Raw genomic sequence first — 27,938 nt, forward strand, 5'->3', positions numbered from 1 at the left:
GCAACGGTTTTTATAAATTAATCAGTTAAAAATCACAGATTCGTTCAAAAACGCTGATTGATTTGGCAAGGAAACACTGAGATGTACAGCTTTGTTTGGAACTATGGTTGTTAAAAAAATGACAATAAAAGCGTAACTCAATATTAACTGCAGTCTACTAGGTTACGTCATGCAATAAAGCAGTGCACCGTCGTCAGTGTGCAGCATTTTCAAAGTGAGTGCCATACTCAACACAATTTACGTTATCACCACAGATGATACACACCACGCACCCCCTACTCTAACCCAACGAGAGTGCTCCCCTCACCGGCCCTGGTGCGCACCTGTCTGTAGGTGTCGAGCTGGTGGAGTGCAGATCTGCAGGCCGCTCTCGTGGAGCCTCCACCGGCACGGGGCACACCCTCACACGGCCTGGCCACGGCGTCCTCCTGCGGGCTGGTCAGCGCCTGCGTCTCTGGGATCGCCGCGGAGGAGCGCGAGGTCTCTCCGCGGCGCAGCACTGCGGTGTTGTTGTTGTTGTTCTGCATGTGCAGGCCTTGAGATGTGCTCTGTGCGCAGGCGTCGGGCGCTGAGGGAGCGGCTGACTCCACCGGTGCTCCAGTCCCTGTGTGTTCAGAGGCTGACGGCGGTCTCTCAGAGCGGCCGTCGAGAGGAACGGGCCTCCGCGGTGCAGCCACAGGAGCGACCAGGACGCCGCCGGGATCAAACGCATCTCGCACCGCACCGCTGTTCTGGGTCAAGGGCGCTCCACTAGCACTAGCCTCCAGCTGCGCTTCAATAGCACTAGCCTCCAGCTCAGCCTCACTAGCACTAGCCTCCAGCTCAGCCTCACTAGCACTAGCCTCCAGCTGCGCTTCACTAGCCTCCAGCTCATCTTCACTAGCACTAGCCTCCAGCTCATCTTCACTAGCACTAGCCTCCAGCTCATCTTCACTAGCACTAGCCTCCAGCTCATCTTCACTAGCACTAGCCTCCAGCTCATCTTCACTAGCACTAGCCTCCAGCTCATCTTCACTAGCACTAGCCTCCAGCTCATCTTCACTAGCACTAGCCTCCAGCTCATCTTCACTAGCACTAGCCTCCAGCTCATCTTCACTATCACTAGCCTCCAGCTCATCTTCACTAGCACTAGCCTCCAGCTGAGCTTCACTAACCTCTAGCTGCGCTTCACTAGCCTCCATCTCATCTTCACTAGCACTAGCCTCCAGCTCAGCTTGATCCGCAGCAGAATCACCACCGTCTGTGCAGGCGCAGGAAGACGTCTCACCCTCGGGATGCTCAGGATGGCCGCTGGGGCCTTCAGTGGCATCCATAGCTTCCAGTTTCTGAACGGGAGTAGAAAAACTGCTCCATACAAAAGGCTCTCCTTGACAAGACGGGGCTTCCTGAAGGGATTCTGAGCCGGGAGCGGAGTCAGGAGCTGCAGGACCTCCGATCCCAATCTCACTCAAGCTCGTGTTAGGAACAGACCCGCTTGTTGAACTCAAAGGCTCTGGAGTCAAGCTGGAGTCTGAGAGACTGGCATCTTCAGCTCGATCTGGAGTCAAGCTCGCGTCTGAGAGACTGGCATCTTCAGCTCGATCTGGAGTCAAGCTCGCGTCTGAGAGACTGGCATCTTCAGCTCGATCTGGAGTCAAGCTCGCGTCTGAGAGACTGGCATCTTCAGCTCGATCTGGAGTCAAGCTCGCGTCTGAGAGACTGGCATCTTCAGCTCGATCTTGAGTCAAGCTCGCATCTGAGAGACTGGCATCTTCGGCTCGATCTGGAGGCGATGGACTGGCACACTGTGTTTGACGGGTAGATTCGGGCCTGCAGTTCCTCAACAGCTCGCCGTCCAGATCTTTCAGCTTCGAGTTCCTCTCCATGACCGAACACTTGACAACTCTACAGCCTTTGCTTGAGCTTGTCCTCACCTTGTTCTTGTTCATCTCTCTGCTCAAGCTTCTCTCCATCTTCTCCACCTCCCGTCTCTCCTCCTCCAGCTGTGCCAGGAACAGCCTCCTCTCCCTATAGGAGCTGCGTGTGGTCACATGACCCAGCGTCCGTTGCTCCGCCTGAAGCGGCTCAGTCTCAGTGCAGCGCTGCGCTTCCAGTTTCAACTGCTCCTCCATTATTTGCTCATCAAGAACTTGAAGATCTCTAAGCTCTCGAAGGATCCCACTTCTGTCCACCTCAGGACATCTCGTGTCCAGCTGCACAGGCCTTTCACTCGATGGACTTTCATCGCCTAATCCCGGGGCGTCAGAGTCGCTTTCACTAGTTTTCAGAGTCTCAGAGCCTGAGGAAGAGGGTTCACTCTGAAGGACATCATCCAATCCGATCACGCCAGACTCCGCCAGATCTTGTGGGGACATCTGGAACAAAAAATTAATGTTCAAATATTCATACTTCCTTCCTAGTTCCTAACACAAACCAAAGAGCACAGACACACCAACTCTCCGGTTTCATTAATTTACTGTATGACCTGCATCCACATTTTATGTTCTTTCCTCCCGTTCACCTATTCTGTTCTCCCGCTCAGCTCCGTCGTAATTTGCGCGGTGCGCTGAGTGAGCTCTGATTGGTTAACATCTTAAACATGCGCACAAGAACATTGCAGTATTCTGAATTGAAATATAAATATCTTAAATAAAAATCCCAGCCTTATGCGGTTTAGAAATCGCATGTGCTCAAATCGTGATTGTTTTGCGATTAATTGCACAGCCCAAGTCAGAGCACGGTTCTTCTCAGGCAATCACAGTCTCTTTATAATAAACTCTTTGCAGAAATCGAATGGTCACCTGCTCCTGACCTCCCCGAGAGACTCACCGTACTGTGCTGGCGTGCTTCAGTCCACACGGGCCAGTGTTTGTGCAGATCCTCGGACCGCAACAGCTCATCCAGGACCACCTCCTGAGCAAGCACATCCTCTTCCTCCTGAAAACAAGACCTCATAATCAGGTCAATCGCTTCAGCTGCAAGGTCACCGCGCAGGGCAAGGAGAAAAGCACAACTTTTAGCTGTTAACTGCAAGCCAAGGAGAAAACGTACATCTCGGGTTATCAGCTGAAGTCACAAATTATCTTTTGGATGAAATCAGAGATTTCTGTCCCTCCATTGACAGCATCGCAACTACCACTTTGACTCTTCAAAAACGTTTATAACAAGATCGTAAAACGAATCCATATGAATTAAGCGGGTTAGTTTTAGTTGAACTAACCCTTAGTATCAATGTTTTCCAGACAAGCAAGGTCAGCATTATTGCGGTTTGATTGTTACTGATGACAGACGGCGGGTCTGCGTTCACACTAATGCCCAGATCTACTTAAACATATTAGATGTTATATCAGATATAACAGACAGTTTACATTAATTTTACATCAATTTCACATCCTAAAAGCATTTGTAGATTTAAGTGCATTTAACCGCTTAGTCACAGCAGAGAACCGCAAGCATACTTCAGAATAAACAAGCACTTATTTTCTGGTTTATCCCTTTAAAGCTGCTTTGAAACAACCTGTATTGCATAAAGCACTATATAAATAAATGTTACTTGACGTAAGCATTTGAAAGCAGATGTCTGTCAGTGAGCGAGTTGTGCATTTCAAATAAACTGAATCAAAGCATTTCAAAGGGAATTAAAAAAAAAAATCATGGCGGGTGAAACAGTCGAGCAAGAGCATGTTTCGCTCAGTAAATGCCCTGTGCAATGAAAGGGACAACAACCTAGATAGATGCAAAAAAGGCAGAAACTACTAAATTACAAAAACAATATTAATAAAAACTAAGAGATTGCTAAAACTAAAATTGCACTAGACAGCTGTATTCTACTCTGTATATAGATATTTCATAACTGAACAGTATGTGACGTAGCGTACATGTGTCATTGATGATTCTAGATTTGTCAGTGATTCATGTACACCGCTAGGAGTGAGACCACATCACACTGCTTCATAAACCTGTCGAAGCGTAACCCGAGGCTCGGGGACACTCACCTGTAAGATCTCAGCGGTTCGCTCTAACGTCGTCTCCACCTCCTTCAGCTCTTGCTGCTCTCTCTGAGCCCAGTCGCCCAGAGACACGTCCAACCTACCCAATACAGGAGGACACGAGTCCTTAAAGAGGCCACACCACAATTAAACACCGTTAGAGAAACACCATGGACGGCCTTACCGCTCAAAAGAGTCCCGTCTGAGGTTGTGCAGGTCGAAGGAGTCCCACAGGAGAGAAGGATCCCCATCCACAGTGCAGCTGGGCTTCTCCTCACTGTCCGTTAGGGTGCTGGACAGGACATTTCCCACGGGATTCAGCTCCGACTCCTCGAAGCTCGGGTGCGTCTGCGTCAGGTGTGTCTGCGTCGGCTGGTCCTGCGGCCGGCCCGAGGGACTGGGGCTCCGCGGGAGGGAGGAGCCGGGCGTAATGGTCACCGTATAGGAGCTCTCCAGGTCATCTATCGGGAGGCTCAGCCAGGGGTTTCTGGGAAGCGTGGACGAGCGCTTCACTTTGATCTCCAGGTTCACAGAGTCGGAGGTTATTTTGGGGACGATCTGAATACTGGCCCGCTGTAACCCGAACCCTCGTTCCTCAGGCTGCTCCTCGGAGTCAGACACGCTCACAATGTCCTCGTGAATCTGCTTCGACTTGAACGCGGAGTCTCCGTTTCCCAGAAACCTCGGGAGATTCTCCCTCCTGCTCCGGTGATGCGGATGAGTGTTCCCTGCCCCGTCAAAGCCGGAGTCGAAGGAGCTGAGCGAGGGCGGCTTGGCTGCGGCTGGCGAGGCCTCCACAGAGGGCCAGCGGGACACACCACACACGCCCTCGCAGGGGGACACCACGAGCGCCGGCCGGGCGAGGGCCGAGTCTGCAGCCAGACTGCAGGTGTGCTGCTGGTCCTCGGGGGAAGTGATGTCAGAGCTCTTGTGGTGACCCTTCAGGTACTCGTACTGCCACTGGAGGGCGAGGTGAAGGTCATGAAGGGGAACCGCACCCGTGGAGGTCAAGAGTCTCCTCAGGGTCATGCATCTGTGGACCGACATCAACACTCGTCACGCAAACAAATCCACATTCAACAAGCTTGTGCCCGCCATTTTGCCAAGGAGTTTCTGGATCAACACACCCGTACAGGATTTCTAAAAACCCTTAACCTTTCCACATGTACAGGGGTTCTCAGAAGCAGAAGTCGTCAGAGTTGGGTATATTATAACGGTGAACAAACTAAAAATAAGATTTTTGCATTCCCGACTGCTCTAATAGCATACTTTTGTTTTTTAAATGCACGATAGTATTTCCATGACTTTCCAAAATAGGAAGAAAGAGAGATTGACTGCATAGGCTAGAAGATAGATGTCAAATTTGCCATCGCACCTTCAGCTGCTGTGTTAGAAACACACAGTAGTGTTTAGTTTACTGTATGTTTAATGCCAAGGTCACAACACAAAGTAGAGGTTTATAAAATGTACATTAGAAAGACGAAATGACAGAATGAAAGAATGAATGTTTGTCAGATTCACAATGTTAATAACGTCAGTCTGGCTTAGCAAACCGGTAGGGTTTAAGGCAAGGCTTAGGACTGGAGTGACATCACCAACCCCTCATTTCCTGTTGTATGGTTTAGGACTATTGGTCAACGACTAATAAAAACACTGATCCAGGAACACATCTGGGCAAAAATCACATTGAACGTGTACATGGATATTTTTGTAGGGGTGTAACTGTTCCCAACTAAAAAACAAAACCGCACTCTCCAGCTATGGTTCGGCACACACTTGTGCTGCGCTTAATGCCAAATCTGACAACGCATCTGTACTACGGCTCGTTGGGGGAAGTAAAACACGTCAGTTAATGCACGTTTCAGTCGATGGACATGCGTTTCACCCAAGTAGCTGTCCAATATGTGGAACAGCGATGGTTAAAACATGGACAACAATCAATCTTTGGTCATATAGAGCATTGTCACTCGCATTGAACAGTCATACCAGCAGATATCGTAGGTTACATCTTAAATGAACGTAAACAGTAAAATAAGCCTGCATGTGTCGGTCTCAGTGTATTATGTCTTAAAGTGACCGCAGCCTAATATTCCTGCGGTCTGTTTATTAATGTTAATCAAGGAAATCACTCTGCTCTTGACTGAATAGCTTGTGTAAGTTTAACAATTAATATTTATTTAATTTATAGTGAAGATTATATGCAATATTTTACATTTGATTACTCAATTTCTCTGCCTGAAAACTGTACTTAAACCTACCTGAAAAACACAATTTTATTTGTATCTTTGCTCCATTGTGTTCCTGCTGTTGCTTGTAGTTTGATTATTTGTGCTTATTTTCTTTATTTTTATTTACTTTGACAGTACTCCTTTTCCCCCCTGACGATAACGCATACCGAGCCGTACCGACACCGTGATTAATGTGAACCGTTACACCCCTAATGTTTTTAAAAGGATTATGCTCAAGACAATAATGCATTACACCGTTTTCTTGACCATGATAATGTGTTCTCATGCAGCCAAAGGAAAAGCTGTGGTCATCAAGAGGAGAATGAGCTTCCTGTAGACATTTTGAAATTTAAATGTCAACAATGATTACTTTGTGATTAATTACGGGGAATAAGCAGATTTTTAAAAAAGGTCTTGCAAACATGGTTCTTGTACTGCTGGGTTATTGGTTTGCATGTAAACCAGTGAAACGGGTCACTTAAGATGATTTCTGGTAGTTATCAGTGTTTAGTGTGCTTTATGGCATTGTCAGCATTGCTGCAGGGGTGCACACAGATCTGTGGCCTGTTCTCTCTCAGGTCATAAATGTGATCACAGTAAGATGACCTGACAGATATTCAGATATCAGGAGATGTGCTAAGAGACCAACATTAAGAGTTCAAAGCAGCCATGTGTGCGTGTGCCTGGACTGAAGGTGTGGCAGCGCACCTGTGCGAGAGCTGAGAGCCGGCCTGCTGAAGGCTGGGCTCGCTCATGCTGTGGGCGAGGCGTGCCAGCGTCACCAGCTCCTCCTCCTCTGGGCCGGGGTCTCTCCTGAGGAAGGCCTGGACTCCCGGTCTCCGCGAGCCGCCCTCGGCCGGACCCCCGCAGTGCTCACTCCACAGCAGCTCCTGCAGGAGGCTCTCGCCCAGCACTCGCTCACACCAGCTCTTGCACTGAGAAACACACGCTCATTTAGATATCATATACACACAGTAGTTCCACACCGTGATGGGTCTCACAATATAAACCATCATCCCTTAAAGGGATACTCCACCAGTTTTTCTTATTAAACTATGTTATTCCCTTAACTAAGACGAGTTGATACATACCTCTCTCGTCTCAGTGCGTGCACTATATCGCTCTGTATTGCCGCAAAACTATGTTAGCACTTAGCTTAGCCCATGCATTAAATATGGGCCAAGCAGAGAAGCGACCAAACACTTCCACGTTTTCCCTATGTAAACACAGTTACTCGAGTAGTGTAACTTGACCTGGGCTGGTGACACAAAATAAACCGTTGCGCTTTTCTAAGCGTTTAAAATTGATGACTATATTGTATGGCGGAATACCATAACAAGTGCTTTTGAGCACTTCGACTTGGCGCAATAATATCTTCACTCGTGAAAAGTCCTCTTACCGGCTCCCGCTTCCTCTCCCCCTCCCTCTGACATTTCCGTCAATACAACCAACGTGACTTTTACTACCTGTGCTGTGCTATTAGCAAACTGCAGATCATTTGCAATGGCGGACTTTGTAGATGATTATGACTTCTTTGTAGAAGACCCAGAGCCATATCTGTTTGAACCCGAGTACACGGAGGAGGAATTAGCTCTTGTGGACCGTGAGAGGCAAGAAAGATATGATCCAGAACAGACCGGAGCTTTCCCGAAAGCAGCTAACCAAGCTCTCCGCTGTATGTGGTGTGTTGGAATTCGGTGAAAAATGACAGCACTATGTACATTCTCCTTATTTTCACAACCCTTTACGATGCACGTTTTAACCATGATTGTATACAAACTAGCTTCCAACAACCTGTTACTTCGTCAACTCCGCTCGAACTACTACTACCGGCGCATGTCACGTTGGTTGTATTGACGGAAATGTCAGAGGGAGGGGGAGAGGAAGCGGGAGCCGGTAAGAGGACTTTTCACGAGTGAAGATATTATTGCGCCAAGTCGAAGTGCTCAAAAGCACTTGTTATGGTATTCCGCCATATAATATAGTCATCAATTTTAAACGCTTAGAAAAGCGCAACGGTTTATTTTGTGTCACCAGCCCAGGTCAAGTTACACTACTCGAGTAACTGTGTTTACATAGGGAAAACGTGGAAGTGTTTGGTCGCTTCTCTGCTTGGCCCATATTTAATGCATGGGCTAAGCTAAGTGCTAACATAGTTTTGCGGCAATACAGAGCGATATAGTGCACGCACTGAGACGAGAGAGGTATGTATCAACTCGTCTTAGTTAAGGGAATAACATAGTTTAATAAGAAAAACTGGTGGAGTATCCCTTTAAAGAAACACCTGCTGAAAACCACTAAGAGTAACACGTTTAACTTAGTTTGGGTTACGGCTGCACCACTTGGTGAAAAAAAACAAAAAAATAAAACCCAATTTTTAATTTTCGGATTAAAAATCTGGTTTGCTATTCATGTTTAAAGGGATGCACAGTTTACTATAATCATTATTCTAAAAATAAAATGGTCTAATTTAAAGTTAAATTTTTTATATATGTATATATATGTTTATATAAATAAAATATAGGTTGTGACAATATAGGTTTCATACAAAAATTTTAAATAGTATTTTGTGCATTTTTCATAATAAACTTAAAATTCTGTAACTTTTAAATTACTTTTCACCACAGCAATAATCTGCCAAGTGTCGTCTTTGAAAAGAGACTAAACTGAAGTCTGTGCTCTAAAGCATTCGAGATTCATGACAGTTTAAGCTGGAAATTTCATTTTGAGCAGGTCTATGCTCAAAAAGTGAATAAATGGATAATAAATGTTGCGTAGATATAATTTAGTACCATAAAACCCCTAAAAATACTAATATAAATCTAAAACATTATCAAACTTAAAAATCACGGCCCTTGGAGCCAGCCTGGGTCACATTTTCCTTGACCATGTTTATCCGTCTAATTTGACAAGTTTCTACCAGATGGATTCGTACCAAATTATTGTACAAATTGTCCCACGGCCATTAACAGCAGCGTTTCCCCCGTTCATAAGTTGCTACCCCTGTGTGAATGTGCACATGCTGATACTGAGAGACTGGCGGCGGTCCCGTACTCGGTCGCGGGCGTGATGGAAGTCGGCGGCGCTCCTCAGGGTCTGGTCCAGACGCCGGACCGCAGAGCACAGGTTCTGCTTCAGCCGCTCCAGGTCCTGCAGCCACGGCAGCGCAGGCGTCCGCTCGGCCTCGGGGACCGTCTCCGCCAGCGTGTGCATGACGTCCTCCGCGCGCCGGACCAGCGCCTGGGCAGAGGAGGGGGCAGACAAGAGGTTAGCCGGACACCAAAGCAAAGGGGCGATCGAGTCGCCTCAGTGGGACATCCACAGAGAAACACACAACCGCCATTAAACAGCAGATATCTTCTGCGTCTCTGGAAACTCACTGCATCTGCCTGGTTAGGACACTGGCATTTCATTCAATACATCAGATATTCATATCATGTTTCTGGAGATTAGCTCAGTTTTTTGCACGAAAAAAGTTAAATATTTGTAAAAAAAAGTTAATCTTCTATCATTTTGGATCTTTAGAAGCACTTTCCTCCTTCAGAAACGCCAGTACACGGCCACATAATACTGTATCCTCCACAGCGTGTGTGATTGCCTTCAGATGTTCAATAGAGAAACATGCAATTACGGTAAAAACGATACTTTTAAATATTAATCTAACCGCCAGGAGGTGGCATAGTCACTGTCTTTATGAGTGACTCATTTATTCATCCAGTAACGAAGCAAGTGGTTGCATTTATGAATAAATCATTGAATTATCACGATTTGTTCAAAGCCACACATTCATTTCACAAACAGTGTGCTGTGAATGAATTTTGAAAACTTTTTATGTTGCAAAATGGAGCAAAAATAATGAATTCAATTAAAATCAAATTAAAATCAACATAGCTTAATATTACGGTTTCAAAATCAGCGTCACATTTACAATCGTGTGGATATTCGGGAAACATTACATTCTTGCTTGTATAATATATGATCAACATTAAAACTACTAACACAGGGTGTTTTTGTATTGAAGAGTTTTAATCTTAAATCGATCTCTATGCACAGTCTGTGTCTATACAGTATTTGTTCTTCACGCTAGTAAGTGCTAAATCCCCACTTTGCACTTTTACAAAGGTGCATCGCCAGAACAGCAGTGATGTAGCGTGGTTTGCTGGCTTGTGTGGATGCAGGCAGTTGACCGCGAAAGATGAGGTAATTTGATCAGATGTCATGCATTTACAGCATTTTACCAAATACATGCTCAGTTTTAAATGTTATTTTAAGGTGGAGTAGAATATACTGGGGTATGCAAACAAATTTGCCGTTCAGTTAAAGAACCACTGTTGTAGAGAACCCTGTTTATGTGTCGAATGTTTTGAAACAATAAAATCACTTTTTCTGTGAGCGCGCTTTGGATGCACAGAAGTCATCTCGCGCTTGAGAAGTCATATTGAAATGCTCAGAGGAATCAATAAGAGGAATCGAAATGTTAATGTCCGATTCCTGACCTCAAGTATTTGATTCCCAGCCCTAAGCCCTGATAAATGAAGATGACTTGACATGTGAGCGCGTGCGTGATGAGAGCGCGTGTGTGTGTGTGTGTGTGAGAGAGGAGGGTATGTACCATGGCATGAGTGTAGACGGACGCCTCAAACTGCAGCAGGAGCTCCTCAGCCGTGTGTGTGTGTGTGTGTGTGTGTGTGTGTGTGTGTGTGTGTGTGTGTGAGAGAGTGAGAGGAGGGCATGTACCATGGCATGAGTGTAGACGGACGCCTCAAACTGCAGCAGGAGCTCCTCGTGTGTGTGTGTGTGTGTGTGTGTGTGTGTGTGTGTGTGTGTGTGTGTGAGAGAGGAGGGCATGTACCATGGCATGAGTGTAGACGGACGCCTCAAACTGCAGCAGGAGCTCCTCAGCCGTGTGTGTGTGTGTGTGTGTGTGTGTGTGTGTGTGTGTGTGTGTGTGTGTGTGTGAGAGAGGAGGGCATGTACCATGGCATGAGTGTAGACGGACGCCTCAAACTGCAGCAGGAGCTCCTCAGCCGTGTGTGTGTGTGTGTGTGTGTGTGTGTGTGTGTGTGTGTGTGTGTGTGTGTGTGTGTGTGTGTGTGTGTGTGTGTGTGTGAGAGAGGAGGGTATGTACCATGGCATGAGTGTAGACAGACGCCTCAAACTGCAGCAGCAGCTCCTCAGCCGTGTGTGTGTGTGTGTGTGTGTGTGTGTGTGTGTGTGTGTGTGTGTGTGTGTGTGAGAGAGGAGGGCATGTACCATGGCATGAGTGTAGACGGACGCCTCAAACTGCAGCAGGAGCTCCTCAGCCGTGTGTGTGTGTGTGTGTGTGTGTGTGTGTGTGTGTGTGTGTGTGAGAGAGGAGGGCATGTACCATGGCATGAGTGTAGACGGACGCCTCAAACTGCAGCAGCAGCTCCTCAGCCGTGTGTGTGTGTGTGTGTGTGTGTGTGTGTGTGTGTGTGTGTGTGTGTGTGTGTGTGTGTGTGTGTGTGTGTGTGTGTGTGTACCATGGCATGAGTGTAGACGGACGCCTCAAACTGCAGCAGCAGCTCCTCAGCCGTGTGTGTGTCTTCAGCCACTTCAGTCCTGTACGCCTGCAGCTTCTGCCGGTACAGCGCCACCATCTGCTCCTGGATCTGACACACACACAGCTGTTACACTCATCTGTCCTCAGATTAACACCGTGATGTGTGTGTTCCTGACCTGTCGAGCCTCTCTCTGCAGACGCAGCATCTGTAGCTGGACCTGAGCTCTGGAGAACACCTGAGTCCACAGCAGCTCCACCTTCTGCACCGCTGACCTGATCCTGACACACACACACAACACATCTGTACATGCGTTTCTGGAGTCTCAGCTGCACGAACACACACGTACCGGTTGTAGTTGCGCAGCATCTCCAGAGCGGTGTGTGTGTAGAGGACCGTTCCAGCCATGGCCTGAAAGCAGGGATCGTTCTCCGGGAAACGCAGCTTCTCCAGCAAACACTCACAGTGCTTCAACAGGTCATCTAAACCAAGATCCCTACACACACACACACAGAACAGAACAGTCTGCTCTAAGATCTCCTGCAGACGGATTACAGTGACCTCTGTGGGGTCTGTGACCCGCAGGATTTCTTGCATAAAGATTTAAACGCAAAAGAAAAGGCTGTTTTGTAAGATCATTAAGAATGTTTGTGATTTTAACAAAAGTTTTGCCACTTGCTAGAGCAACTCTATATAGAAGTACTGAATTGAATGCATGGTTTATATTTAGTGCGTGTAAATGTGAATACGTCTTCAAAAGATTGTATAACGATTATGACTTGTATCAAGAGAAACACAACGCTGACATAACACTTCAAGTTTTGGCTTTGAATAGAAGTAATGAATAAATGTGCCTCTTCATAACTCTGGTCCATATCACCACCTCAGTGTCCTACTCTTGAGTTACTCCAGATCTTTGAATCTCACTCAATTATGCCAAATTCTGCCATTTCGTTATACAGTAAACTGCGTGTTTCATCATAGCGCTCTACACATTCAATGACTGAGAGTTAAAGATCGGATCTGAAACTCTTAGCGGAGCACTATGGGGTTCAGTGAGGGGCTCACACACACACACACCTCCTCAGCTGCTGGAAACGGGCCTGGTTCAGCGAGCAGAAGTCCCGCAGCCGCTGGAGGTCATCAGGAACGGGGAGCTTGGAGAGCGCCTGAAGAGTGGAGATGCAGGAGGGCAGTCTCTTCACCACCAGCAGGAACTGCTGCACAAACACATCCATCACCTGCACACACACACAGCAGTATTAACCCTCATCCTTCCCTCGCACTTGACACATCTTTCCCTCGCGGGTCAAAATGACCCGAAGCCCTAAAATTCTCTATTTTTAATGCAATTTTTTCAGATTTTCGTATTTTATTTACCTTTAAATTACTAGATTTGATCAATAAATAAATATTCATTTAAGCACATTCCTCACATTCTTTCAACTTAACCTCAATATAACTCAATTTCATGCATAACCCTTTTAATTCAGCTCAAAATATCTTACATTGGGTGTCTCTGCTGACCTCTTGTGGGGAAAAAAAATATATATAACATGATAATTCATGACTATAGGCACTAGATGGCCTTATAGCTCTATAGTCCAGTCAGCGTCACTCATGTAGCGCTTTTTACAAGTGTTTCAAAGCAGCGTTACAGAGATAACAGGAAATAATGCAACAGTTTGTTTCCAGAAGAAAATAGCGTCAGAGTCCAGCTTAAGGTCAGTGATGTTCTTTTTTTTTTTTTTCCAATAAAAGTTTAGTTCATTTATACATATAGCCGCTCTGGAGAAAACCGTCAGCATGTCCAGAGCCCAAGTCCCGCCCCTGAAAGTTCCTGAACGTTGAAGCACTACTACCTCGCGAGCAGGGACTCTGAGGGGAAATTACCCAGAACTTCACTTAGACCCGGTTCCCTGCGGTGTAAACACACCGACACCTGATCAGCTCAGAGCAGCCCGTGTGTCAGATCTATAAGGCGTGATCAACCCCTGAAGAGAGGCCGCGGCGAGGACAAGCACGGGAGATGCGGTGTGTGTGTGGGGGGATCTTTCACTTGCTAATGACTTCAGATGATGTCCTCTGAAGCTTCTCCAGGGCGACACACAATAGAGCCGATCATGATGAATACACTGAAACGCATTGAGTCACACACACATTAAACATGCACATAGTGAACAGTGCCGAAGCCGAGAGGGTCTGTGGAGTGAAGCGTGCGTCAGCGCTGTTATCTAAGGCCATCGAGCCGATCATGAGACCTGCAGTGGCGTGACTGATCTATCCTGAGCCAGAGAATCAGACATGACCAACACACACACTGTTCTGCAGCGCCTGGGTGTTTCAGATCTGAAAAGGCTGGAGGGACAAACACAGGCCATCACATGAACTCAGATATCAGGCCTCGTCGTCCTATAGACACACACACTTATGATGGTGGGGTCCTTCATTAGACTTGCTTGTATTGTTGATGAACTTCTGATTCTAAATCGTAAAAACAACGCCACACAAACCTTTCTGTATGCAGTGCAGGTTCCTCACACACACACACACTCGTGTACCTTGACGAAGGCCGCCCAGCTCTGATGGCAGTATATGAGGTATCCACCCAAACTGGACGGTAACTGGCTTCTGTCGATGTAGTTGGAAAGCTCGAACACCTCTTTGAGGAAAATGTGCTGTTAACATGCAGGAAAACAGAGACATTAGCGTTAGAACCCTCCTCAGCTCACACACTAGCGCTGGGAAATGAGGACGATTTAACAATGATTCAGATTCACGAGCTCAAGATTCAATATCGATTCATCTGGTAAAAGTTCAGGTACATATTCAAAACAAAAAACTCTTAAATGTTTTTATTAAAGAACCGTGTGTTCAGAAATCGAGGTCAGTTATACAGCAAGCCTCGTGTGTGTTTGAGGAGCAGTGGTGGTTGTGTTGGTGTGTGTGGTGTTGAAGACCGTGAGTGAACACACTGCTGCAAACAGCTCAAGTACATTAGCCATGATAGGTTAATGCTGGCTGTCACGACTTGCACTGGTGACAGATTTATTAAATATGCTCTAGTTATTCTCATGTAATGAAAGGGTTGTTCCTACAGCGCTGCAGGGATGGAGGAAACACACACACACTTCTAGCAGCTCTGGTTCCCTCGCCCTGAACACACTCGGCCTCGTTTATGAAGCAAACGCACCACACAAATCAGTTTCATTTCAGCCACTCAAACTAAAATGCAATCAGCCAAACAAAGTTACGTGGCAAATATAGAAACATTTAGATTCGAGACAATGAGAGCGGTGAGCACGCCGTACAGTTTCACTTTTAAATTCATTCATTTTGGCTTGATGTTTGTGTGCGGTTTACACTGAATGCCACTATAGCCCAAGTTTTATTTTACAGTTTAATATATCATTTATAGCTACTTATTTTTTGTTCTTGTCCTGTTCTGAATACAGTGATATTTAAAGGATTTGTTGTGGAGTAAAGGGAAAAAAAGCTTAGTTTATGTTTGTCAATGTTTCATTTTATTTACCGGTATTTAATATACATATAAATGAATATGATTGTTTGCAATTACGAGGTTATCGGGTGTTGGAGTCAATGTCTCTGAGATTGCTTCCTCTCGGCCGGGTTTGTCCGTGTTAAACTCTAGGGGTGAGGATCTAAATCGGGAGTTTTTAGGGGTGTGATATTCAAACAACTCAGCCGCCACATTTATCAACAAATGATTATTCGTACGATGAGATTGGCGAGATGTACGAATGCTTCATGAATCACACCTGAACCCTGTCGGAAGACGACAGTTCGTTTCTACGTTTGGTTCAGAAATCAGTCCTTCCAGAAAAACAGTTTTTAGTGATTGTTGCGGGCAAAAAGCCTTGATTATGCGGCCCGTTGGAATATGCGGGATATTTATGCAATACGAGTAATTTCTTATTACTTCCTATGATAAGCAAGCATATACATCACAGAAAGTGCTGGAATATTTCAGTTCTCATCTTGTTTTATTTCAGACCTTAATAAACACATCAAACTTACAAAACACTGATGAGTCAAACAAGTTCTGTAGCTTTACTAGAGGAATATGCTACAACTTCTGTAAAAGTGAATAAATAAAATATAAAAATAAAGTGTGCTCCTGTTTTACAGCTTTTCGATGATGTTCACGTCGCGTAATTACGTCACTTCATAACGTTCCCATGGCAACAGGGGAAACGGCGGCTCTCGTGTGAAGCAAACGCAACATTTACCACTTTCTGCTAAGATATATGTGATTTTTGCAACAAAAATGTGAGGATTATGAAATCATGCAAGCCCCGCATATTTTGCACGGAAATCGCCAATTTATGCGGCGAAAGTGCGGCGTATTTGAAAGAAATGCGGCCCCGCATAAATATGCGGACTTTGGCTGATTATGCACTGAATCATGCGATCGCATAATCGCGCTTTTCTGGAGGGACTGAGAAATGAGGCCCGATGGGTTTATTAACGCGTTTGAAGAAAATTCACCATTTATTCCATGAAATAAGATACATCACTTCACTATATATTAAAGGTAAACAACTGTCCACCCAACAAATGTGTTGGAGGCGATGTGGCTCTGTGGATGCTAACCACACACATGTTTTCTGGGACTGGCTTGATAAAACCTTTCTGGACCTCTGTCCACCTTACTTTCTGTAAAGTACTGAAGTACTCCGTACCATTAACTTTTACAACAATGTATCTGGGCCTTTTGTCCAATGTAAAGAAAGATGATCGATATTTGGTTAAGATATTATTGTCGGCAGGGAGGAAAGCGATAAGTTGGCTCAAACCTGAGCCACCCAGCCATACTCCGTGGATGGACATTGTGCAGGAAATATTCACCATGGGAAGAATGACCTTTATTCAAAGACTGGAAGAAGCTGAACTTAAAGAAAAATGGGGCAAATGGATAGCATATAGAATAGCATTAGAAACTCTGTAATCTGAAGGGTTTTTTTTTTTCTGGTCGCGGTCTTGTTTAATTGTTCATTTTTATTTTTGCATTTTGTAATCAGTCAAAATTGAGATCATGTTTTGGGTTTGATCTGCCTAAAACAATAAAAAATAAGAGTGAGAAAAAAGAAAAGATACATCACTATAACTCCCTTGGGATTGTTTTCTAACTCAAGCTTTCAGGGAACAATGTTTTTAAATAAAGACTGAAAGAGTTTAGTGGGGGTGACGGTGAAGTCATGTGACCATGATGTGTGTGTTACTCTGAAGAGGACTGTGTGTGTGTGTGTGTGTGTGTGCTCACTCTGAAGAGGACGGGCCGGCGCTGCTTGGACGCGCTGGAGCTCAGCAGTTTCACCAGCTGCTTCTGCACTTCTCTCTTCTTGGGCTGAACGATGTACACAGAGTGGATGATCCTCCGGTCACACTGCAACACAACACACACAGACGTCAGTCAGTCAGTCGTGCTGAATCACTGTTTCTGCAGTACGAGATCAGACATGTGACCAACAGCAGCATGTGATCCTCAGACTCAAGACTTCAGCCTCAACGCCAGAGAAACTACACACTCAGAGGAAGAGCTCTTACACACACACTCAGCTCACACACACACAGAGGAAGAGCACACACTCCGCACGTGTATCCCCCTCTGATAACCCAGTGTCCGAGTGCCTGAGCGTCTGGCTCTGCTGCGGCTCCAGTAATGCTGCATGTCAAGTCTTGGCACATGAAGACGCATCACACCGGGTTTGACGTCAATGGTGGAAACACTATTCAGATGATCTTTCACAAGACTCATTCAGTCATGTTTTAAACCAATCAGTCGCCACGGTCTCATGACACCCAGAACCCAGCGCCACCCTGCTGGCAGATTCAGGAACTACATCTGCTCAATCAGCTTCTGTCTGCCGTTCATCAACATCTGTGGACTTTAGCAAGCAACACTTAAAGATCCCAGTATAGGTAGTGTAGCAGATGTAGTATAGTTATAGTATAGTAGATGTGTACAAGTCTTCTGGAGGCTCTTAAAAGCATTTCTGCAACCCTAATCAAACACCTGAAAAGTCTCCAAGATTACTTGAACATTAAAAGTATATAAAGAAATAGCAATTAAAGCCAATTGAAATTATTAGTTGGTTACCCTGCTTAGTAACTCTGCTTTCTGCTCATGTGGACTATTACTAAATCTTTAAGAAATATTTAAAAACAGTCCTGAACATAACTTGGGGTTGCATGAACATGAGGGCGAGTAAACACTCATATTCAGGAGAAACAGAGCGGTCAGCAGTGAACCAGCATCAGAGAGTAACGAGGAGGAGTAACGAGGAGGAGTATGGAGGAGGAGTAACGAGGAGGAGTATGGAGTAACGAGGAGGAGTATGGAGTATGGAGGAGGAGTAACGAGGAGGAGTATGGAGTATGGAGGAGGAGTATGGAGTATGGAGGAGGAGTAACGAGGAGGAGTATGGAGGAGGAGTAACGAGGAGGAGTATGGAGGAGGAGTAACGAGGAGGAGTATGGAGTATGGAGGAGGAGTATGGAGTATGGAGGAGGAGTAACGAGGAGGAGTATGGAGTATGGAGGAGGAGTAACGAGGAGGAGTATGGAGTAACGAGGAGGAGTATGGAGTATGGAGGAGGAGTAACGAGGAGGAGTATCGAGTAACGAGGAGGAGTATGGAGTATGGAGGAGTATGGAGTAACGAGGAGGAGTAACGAGGAGGAGTAACGAGGAGGAGTAACGAGGAGGAGTAACGAGGAGGAGTAACGAGGAGGAGTAACGAGGAGGAGTAACGAGGAGGAGTAACGAGGAGGAGTAACGAGGAGGAGTAACGAGGAGGAGTGAGTATGGAGGAGTAATAGAGGAGGAGTAATAGAGGAGGAGTAATAGAGGAGGAGTATGGAGGAGGAGTGATGAGGAGTAATGATGAGGAGTAATGATGAGTAATGAAGAGATGGAGTAACGATGGAGTATGGAGGAGTAATGAGAAGGAGTATGGAAGAGATGGAGTAATGGAGGAGATGGAGTAATTAGTATGGAGGAGATGGAGTAGTATGAGTAGTATTGAGTATGGAGTAATAATGAGGAGTTTGGAGGAGTAATGATGAGGAGTATGGAGGAGGAGTGATGAGGAGTAATGATGAGGAGGAGTATGGAGGAGTAACGAGGAGGAGTAATGAAGAGATGGAGTAACGATGGAGTATGGAGGAGTAATGATGAGGAGATGGAGTAACGATGGAGTATGAAGGAGTAATGAAGAGATGGAGTAACGATGGAGTATGGAGGAGTAATGAGAAGGAGTATGGAAGAGATGGAGGAGTAATGATGGAGGAGATGGAGTAATTAGTATGGAGGAGATGGAGTAGTATGAGTAGTATTGAGTATGGAGTAATAGAGGAGGAGTTTGGAGGAGTAATGATGAGGAGTAATGATGAGGAGTAATGATGAGGAGTAATGATGAGGAGTAATGATGAGGAGTAATGATGAGGAGTAATGATGAGATGGAGCAACGATGGAGTATGGAGGAGTAATGAGAAGGAGTATGGAAGAGATGGAGGAGTAATGGAGGAGATGGAGTAATTAGTATGGAGGAGATGGAGTAGTATGAGTAGTATTGAGTTTGGAGGAGTAATGATGAGGAGTATGGAGGAGTAATGAGGAGTAATGATGAGGAGTAATGATGAGGAGTAATGATGAGGAGTAATGATGAGGAGTAATGATGAGGAGTAATGAAGAGATGGAGTAACGATGGAGTATGAAGGAGTAATGAAGAGATGGAGTAACGATGGAGTATGGAGTAGTAATGAGGGGTATGGAGGAGATGGAGTAATGGAGGAGATTGAGTAATGAGTAGTATGGAGGAGTAATGATGAAGAGATGGAGTAAAGATGGAGTAATGAGGAGGAGTATGGAAGAGATGGAGTATGGAGGAGATGGAGGAGTAATGATGGAGGAGATGGAGTAATGAGTAGTATGGAGAAATGATGAGGAGTATGGAAGAGTAATGAGGAGTGAGTAGTATGGAGTATGCTGGAGTAATTGTGGAGGAGTATGGAGTAATGATGAGGAGTATGGAGGAGTAATTATGGAGGAGTATGGAGTAATGATGGAGGAGTAATGGAGGAGTAATGGAGGAGTGATGGAGGAGTAATGATGGAGGAGTAATGATGGAGGAGTAATGATGGAGGAGTAATGGAGGAGTACGGAGGAGTAATGGAGGAGATGGAGTAATGAGTAGTATGGAGGAGATGGAGTAAAGAAGGAGTATGGAGGAGTAGTGATGAAGAGATGGAGCAATGACTAGTATGGAGAAATGATGAGGAGTATGGAAGAGTAATGAGGAGTGAGTAGTATGGAGTATGCTGGAGTAATTGTGGAGGAGTATGGAGTAATGATGAGGAGTATGGAGGAGTAATTATGGAGGAGTATGGAGTAATGATGGAGGAGTAATGGAGGAGTAATGGAGGAGTGATGGAGGAGTAATGATGGAGGAGTAATGATGGAGGAGTAATGATGGAGGAGTAATGGAGGAGTACGGAGGAGTAATGGAGGAGATGGAGTAATGAGTAGTATGGAGGAGATGGAGTAAAGAAGGAGTATGGAGGAGTAGTGATGAAGAGATGGAGCAATGACTAGTATGGAGAAATGATGAGGAGTATGGAAGAGTAATGAGGAGTGAGTAATTATGGAGGAGTATGGAGTAATGATGGAGGAGTAATGATGGAGGAGTAATGATGGAGGAGTAATGATGGAGGAGTAATGATGGAGGAGTAATGATGGAGGAGTAATGATGGAGGAGTAATGATGGAGGAGTAATGATGGAGGAGTAATGATGGAGGAGGAATGATGGAGGAGGAATGATGGAGGAGGAATGATGGAGGAGGAATGATGGAGGAGGAATGATGGAGGAGTGTGGAGGAGGAATGATGAAGTGGTGTAGTGATAGTGCAGTGTTGAATACCTCCAGCAGCAGAAGAGTCTCCGTGATGAAGCGAGTGATGGGGAGATCAGCTCGTCTCAGATCAACGGCCACAGACAGCAGGCCACCCTCACCCCGGATACTGCACACACAGTCATGTGGTTTTAAGTTCACCAACAAATAAAGACATTGAAACGCGAGAGGTGGAGCAGAAAGTCCAAGCTGCTCACGTCACAATGATGAAAAAGATGAGCAGCTCACAGTTATAATACAACTGCTCACACATATAAACGTGCTGTCCTGCTGGGATATATCATATAAACAATCATTTTCTAAAAAAAAGAAAAGAAAATGTATATACTTTAACCACAACGGTTCGTCTTGTGCTGGTCTGCGACGCGCCAGGCATTACGTCATCACGTTGGAAAGGTCACACTGGACGTAGGCGGAAGTACCGCCCCATTGTTTACAAGCGCGGAGAATCGTTCAAATTTATTGTATGTTGAATGACATATGTATGTGTTTGTGTCAGTTTATTGTTTAAAATGGTCCTTTCGTGTGCATATCCTAGATGTTTAAAACAATGGGGCGGTACATCCACCCCACGTCCAGCGTGACCTTTCCAACGTGATTACGTAATGCCTGGCGTGTCGCGGACCAGCACTTGTGGTTAAAAACTATATACATTTCTTTTAAATGGCCGATGGTTTCGCTAGATAAGACCCTATTCCTCAGCTGGGATCGTGCAAAGCCCTTTGAAACTTCAATTTGGTTGCCATTAAACTCCATTGTGTGGAGAAAAATCCTAAAATGTCCCATAAAAACTTAATTTTTTTTCCACTGAAGACAAACATGAACATCTTGGATGGCATTGGGGGAGTAAATTATCAGGAAATTCTCATTTTGAGGTGAACTAATCCTTTAAGATACTAGAAACACTAATAAATCACCAGGATGACATATGACTCTTCTGTGGAAAGTAAAATATGTCTTTCTGAAGGTTGCACCCATTTCAGCTTAAAAGCATTTGAAGCATGTGCTCCACAGAAGACACAGTCCTACAGGTCACATGAGGGAGAACACATGATGAGTCTGTGAACTGTCCCTTTAAGACTTTACTAACAACGGTGTTTAAACCCGTACATCATTCACACTTGAGCTCCAGCAGTAACTGTGTGAATCCTCCCGCTCCTCAATCACTGATGTTCTCCTGCTCACACACACAGCTGAGAGCAGGTTTAGTGCCGAACACACATTATACACCACACAAACTATCAGAGAACACATTAAACGGGGCAGATGCTGCATTAGAAGTTTATGGTGCAGTTGTGGAGCTCAGAATGATTCACCACACACTCGTGTTTTATGGAAAAGAGCAGCTTGGACATTCTTCAAAACATCTTCTGTTCCACACCAGGAGAGTCACACACACGTCAGGAATGAGTGAAGACAGAGCTTTACCCGGTTCCTCTGTGTGTGTGTGTGTGTGTGTGTGTGTGTGTGTGTGTGTGACCTGTGCAGCCGCAGACAGTAGTGTGTGAAGTGTGTGAAGTGTGTTACCTGTGCAGCCGCAGACAGTAGTGTGTGAAGTGTGTGTGTTACCTGTGCAGGCGCAGACAGTAGTGTGTGAAGTGTGTTACCTGTGCAGGCGCAGACAGTAGTGTGTGAAGTGTGTTACCTGTGCAGGCGCAGACAGTAGTGTGTGAAGTGTGTGTTACCTGTGCAGGTGCAGACAGTAGTGTATGAAGAGTGTGTTACCTGTGCAGGCGCAGACAGTAGTGTGTGAAGTGTGTGTTACCTGTGCAGGCGCAGACAGTAGTGTGTGAAGTGTGTGTTACCTGTGCAGGCGCAGACAGTAGTGTATGAAGTGTGTGTTACCTGTGCAGGCGCAGACAGTAGTGTGTGAAGTGTGTGTTACCTGTGCAGGCGCAGACAGTAGTGTGTGAAGTGTGTGTTACCTGTGCAGGCGCAGACAGTAGTGTGTGAAGTGTGTGTTACCTGTGCAGGCGCAGACAGTAGTGTGTGAAGTGTGTGTTACCTGTGCAGGTGCAGACAGTAGTGTATGAAGAGTGTGTTACCTGTGCAGGCACAGACAGTAGTGTGTGAAGTGTGTGTTACCTGTGCAGGCGCAGACAGTAGTGTGTGAAGTGTGTGTTACCTGTGCAGGCGCAGACAGTAGTGTGTGAAGTGTGTGTTACCTGTGCAGGCGCAGACAGTAGTGTGAAGTGTGTGTTACCTGTGCAGGCGCAGACAGTAGTGTGTGAAGTGTGTGTTACCTGTGCAGGCGCAGACAGTAGTGTGTGAAGTGTGTTACCTGTGCAGGCGCAGACAGTAGTGTGAAGTGTGTGTTACCTGTGCAGGCGCAGACAGTAGTGTGTGAAGTGTGTGTTACCTGTGCAGGCGCAGACAGTAGTGTGAAGTGTGTGTTACCTGTGCAGGCGCAGACAGTAGTGTGTGAAGTGTGTGTTACCTGTGCAGGCGCAGACAGTAGTGTGTGAAGTGTGTGTTACCTGTGCAGGCACAGACAGTAGTGTGTGAAGTGTGTTACCTGTGCAGGTGCAGACAGTAGTGTATGAAGAGTGTGTTACCTGTGCAGGCACAGACAGTAGTGTGTGAAGTGTGTGTTACCTGTGCAGGCACAGACAGTAGTGTGTGAAGTGTGTGTTACCTGTGCAGGCACAGACAGTAGTGTGTGAAGTGTGTGTTACCTGTGCAGGCGCAGACAGTAGTGTGTGAAGTGTGTGTTACCTGTGCAGGTGCACACAGTAGTGTGTGAAGTGTGTTACCTGTGCAGGCGCAGACAGTAGTGTATGAAGAGTGTGTTACCTGTGCAGGCACAGACAGTAGTGTGTGAAGTGTGTTACCTGTGCAGGCGCAGACAGTAGTGTGTGAAGTGTGTGTTACCTGTGCAGGTGCAGACAGTAGTGTGTGAAGTGTGTGTTACCTGTGCAGGCACAGACAGTAGTGTGTGAAGTGTGTGTTACCTGTGCAGGCACAGACAGTAGTGTGTGAAGTGTGTGTTACCTGTGCAGGCACAGACAGTAGTGTGTGAAGTGTGTGTTACCTGTGCAGGCGCAGACAGTAGTGTGTGAAGTGTGTTACCTGTGCAGGCGCAGACAGTAGTGTGTGAAGTGTGTGTTACCTGTGCAGGCGCAGACAGTAGTGTGTGAAGTGTGTTACCTGTGCAGGCGCAGACAGTAGTGTGTGAAGTGTGTGTTACCTGTGCAGGCACAGACAGTAGTGTGTGAAGTGTGTGTTACCTGTGCAGGCACAGACAGTAGTGTGTGAAGTGTGTGTTACCTGTGCAGGCGCAGACAGTAGTGTGTGAAGTGTGTTACCTGTGCAGGCGCAGACAGTAGTGTGTGAAGTGTGTTACCTGTGCAGGCGCAGACAGTAGTGTGTGAAGTGTGTGTTACCTGTGCAGGCGCAGACAGTAGTGTGTGAAGTGTGTGTTACCTGTGCAGGCGCAGACAGTAGTGTGTGAAGTGTGTTACCTGTGCAGGCGCAGACAGTAGTGTGTGAAGTGTGTGTTACCTGTGCAGGCACAGACAGTAGTGTGTGAAGTGTGTTACCTGTGCAGGCACAGACAGTAGTGTGTGAAGTGTGTTACCTGTGCAGGCGCAGACAGTAGTGTGTGAAGTGTGTTACCTGTGCAGGCACAGACAGTAGTGTGTGAAGTGTGTTACCTGTGCAGGCACAGACAGTAGTGTGTGAAGTGTTTGTTACCTGTGCAGGCGCAGACAGTAGTGTGTGAAGTGTGTTACCTGTGCAGGCGCAGACAGTAGTGTGTGAAGTGTGTGTTACCTGTGCAGGCGCAGACAGTAGTGTATGAAGTGTGTGTTACCTGTGCAGGCGCAGACAGTAGTGTGTGAAGTGTGTGTTACCTGTGCAGGCGCAGACAGTAGTGTATGAAGTGTGTTACCTGTGCAGGCGCAGACAGTAGTGTGTGAAGTGTGTTACCTGTGCAGGCGCAGACAGTAGTGTGTGAAGTGTGTTACCTGTGCAGGTGCAGACAGTAGTGTGTGAAGTGTGTTACCTGTGCAGGCGCAGACAGTAGTGTGTGAAGTGTGTGTTACCTGTGCAGGCGCAGACAGTAGTGTGTGAAGTGTGTTACCTGTGCAGGCGCAGACAGTAGTGTGTGAAGTGTGTTACCTGTGCAGGCGCAGACAGTAGTGTGTGAAGTGTGTGTTACCTGTGCAGGCGCAGACAGTAGTGTGTGAAGTGTGTGTTACCTGTGCAGGCGCAGACAGTAGTGTATGAAGAGTGTTACCTGTGCAGGCGCAGACAGTAGTGTGTGAAGTGTGTTACCTGTGCAGGCGCAGACAGTAGTGTGTGAAGTGTGTTACCTGTGCAGGCGCAGACAGTAGTGTATGAAGAGTGTGTTACCTGTGCAGGCGCAGACAGTAGTGTATGAAGTGTGTTACCTGTGCAGGTGCAGACAGTAGTGTGTGAAGTGTGTGTTACCTGTGCAGGCGCAGACAGTAGTGTGTGAAGTGTGTGTTACCTGTGCAGGCACAGACAGTAGTGTGTGAAGTGTGTTATCTGTGCAGGCGCAGACAGTAGTGTGTGAAGTGTGTTATCTGTGCAGGCGCAGACAGTAGTGTATGAAGTGTGTGTGTTACCTGTGCAGGCGCAGACAGTAGTGTGTGAAGTGTGTGTTACCTGTGCAGGCGCAGACAGTAGTGTGTGAAGTGTGTGTTACCTGTGCAGGCGCAGACAGTAGTGTGTGAAGTGTGTGTTACCTGTGCAGGCGCAGACAGTAGTGTGTGAAGTGTGTTACCTGTGCAGGCGCAGACAGTAGTGTGTGAAGTGTGTGTTACCTGTGCAGGCGCAGACAGTAGTGTGTGAAGTGTGTGTTACCTGTGCAGGCGCAGACAGTAGTGTGTGAAGTGTGTGTTACCTGTGCAGGCGCAGACAGTAGTGTGTGAAGTGTGTGTTACCTGTGCAGGCGCAGACAGTAGTGTGTGAAGTGTGTTACCTGTGCAGGCGCAGACAGTAGTGTGTGAAGTGTGTGTTACCTGTGCAGGCGCAGACAGTAGTGTGTGAAGTGTGTTACCTGTGCAGGCGCAGACAGTAGTGTGTGAAGTGTGTGTTACCTGTGCAGGCGCAGACAGTAGTGTGTGAAGTGTGTGTTACCTGTGCAGGCGCAGACAGTAGTGTGTGAAGTGTGTTACCTGTGCAGGCGCAGACAGTAGTGTGTGAAGTGTGTGTTACCTGTGCAGGCGCAGACAGTAGTGTGTGAAGTGTGTTACCTGTGCAGGCGCAGACAGTAGTGTGTGAAGTGTGTGTTACCTGTGCAGGCGCAGACAGTAGTGTGTGAAGTGTGTTACCTGTGCAGGCGCAGACAGTAGTGTGTGAAGTGTGTGTTACCTGTGCAGGCGCAGACAGTAGTGTGTGAAGTGTGTGTTACCTGTGCAGGCGCAGACAGTAGTGTGTGAAGTGTGTTACCTGTGCAGGCGCAGACAGTAGTGAATGAAGTGTGACACCTCCTCTCTGCTCAGCTCCTCAGTGAGTTTACACTGCGCCTCAGCGGGGAACAGGACCAGAGGACAGCCGTGCTGGTCAAACACACCTGCACACACACACACTTGTGAGACGCGCACACAGACGCACACACACACAGCAAATCCAGCGGCTCTTACCGGGGAACACGACCGCACCAGAGTTCAGCACGTGCTCTGAGGGCCGGGACGGGGATGAAGGACTCGGGACCCCTGAAACACACACACACACACACACATACACACACACACTTCAATGACCTGCTCTGAAGCCCAGCTCCACAACACCACGGAGAAACATGCGTTTGTAAAACATAGTTATGACAAAAAGGTGAAGTTATGACACACCCAAGTCATGTTTATGAGAAGTCAAATTCACAAATTAATTGACCAAAAGTCAATCACATAAAAGGCCATATTTTCTACTTTTAATAACTTGAAATGCCATAATGTCAACTTTCACATAATTTCAACTTATGGGATCATTTTGTCTTTTTAAATCCAATAATTATTACTTAGCATGTCACACTTCTGACTTATGTCATCACCATTATTGACCACAGCATGATTTAGATTATGGTGTTCTGCATAACTCTCTCTCCTGATGTTTGAGGCTCATCTTCACACGAGCCGAAACACTGTTCAGCACCGCGGAGCGACACACACGAACACACGCTCACTACACGGTCTAATATACGACAAACCGAGGAGAAAACGGTTGACCAGCTCTATAGACTTAAACAGAAACGGTAAAGTCACAGTTGACCAGCTCTATACACTGAGAAACGGTAAAGTCCCACTTTAACAGAAGCACTTGTTGCTCACCTGCACCTGCGCGCGCGCCGTTCATCTTCAGCGCTTCACGCTCTCTCATCTGACGCCTGTGTTCGCAGACACACTCCCCCGGGAACTTTATAACACACTGCTCCTGCAGCGGGACAGGGAGAGAGTAAGAGCCGGAGTGGGTTCGAGAGTGTCCGCCATGTTGAGCCCATTCAGCGCTGAGTGAGTGACCCGGAGCAGAGCGGCAGCGAGCGCGCTTTTTTTATAGCGGAGAGCCGGTGGGCGGGGCCACGGGACACGCGAACACGCCCACAAACACGAGCGCGCGCACGATGCGAATGTACACAAACGGCATTTTTGTTTAAAACTTTATTATAAAATTACCTAGAAAAACAAGTTTAACGTAACAAATTAAATTAATTATTTAAAATTGTTCAATCATTTACTTGTTTTAAAATTCCAAACAGATCTGTGCATAAGTTGGAAACTTATACCTTAGCATACAAAAGCATACAAACAAACCCTTCTGTAATAACTTTATTGACATAGGCTGACATTTCTGAAAAACACTCAGTTTGAGGAAACCATACAGGCAAGTTTTGAACATTTTATCATCATCAGACCTAAAAAGTGGATTGGTGAAGAATAAAAACTATTGTTTTCGGTCATGTCTGGTAGAACTAGACAGGTAAAACTAATTCCTTTTTACATTCCACACGTTTAAAGGTTGGCTTTAAGTTCACAAGCACATGATGTTACAGGAATCGGACAGAACAGGAAAATCAGCTCTTCAGACACACGCAGATCCTGTGACAGAAACACCAGTGTGGCTTTAGTTTCAATAATTCACCTGACATTTGGAGTCAGATTACAGGGCATTACATGGCAGCATCATTACTGTATTTTTACATAGAGATTGATAGGTCTATTAGTTAAATCTGTTGCTGCATTATATGCCAACGGTGAAAACGCAGTGTTTTTACCAAAAAGTTTGCATGCCTGTGTCTCAAGAAGTATTAAACATATTTCAATATCTT

The 27,938-nt window shown here is 46.2% G+C and overlaps 1 protein-coding gene across 1 annotated transcript; it reads right to left on the reverse strand.

Moving 5' to 3' along the window:
* Positions 1-275: 275 nt before the first annotated feature.
* si:ch211-241j12.4 (uncharacterized) lies at positions 276-27,145 on the reverse strand. The gene is made up of 17 exons (XM_056257694.1): positions 26,944-27,145; positions 26,260-26,331; positions 26,066-26,189; positions 20,660-20,759; positions 17,003-17,125; positions 14,280-14,396; positions 12,799-12,959; positions 12,068-12,214; positions 11,897-11,999; positions 11,701-11,829; positions 9,251-9,436; positions 6,905-7,131; positions 4,153-5,001; positions 3,975-4,068; positions 2,809-2,916; positions 806-2,354; positions 276-745 (listed from the first exon to the last, which is right to left on the reverse strand). The coding sequence occupies exons 1-17, from the start codon at positions 26,990-26,992 to the stop codon at positions 276-278; spliced, it is 4,608 nt and encodes a 1,535-aa protein (XP_056113669.1). The 5' UTR covers positions 26,993-27,145.
* Positions 27,146-27,938: the final 793 nt, after the last annotated feature.

Source organism: Rhinichthys klamathensis, unplaced genomic scaffold, assembly GCF_029890125.1.
Source record: "Rhinichthys klamathensis goyatoka isolate OS25496 unplaced genomic scaffold, OSU_Roscu_1.1 h1tg000141l_1, whole genome shotgun sequence".
In the NCBI taxonomy this organism is placed as follows: Eukaryota; Metazoa; Chordata; class Actinopteri; order Cypriniformes; family Leuciscidae; genus Rhinichthys; species Rhinichthys klamathensis.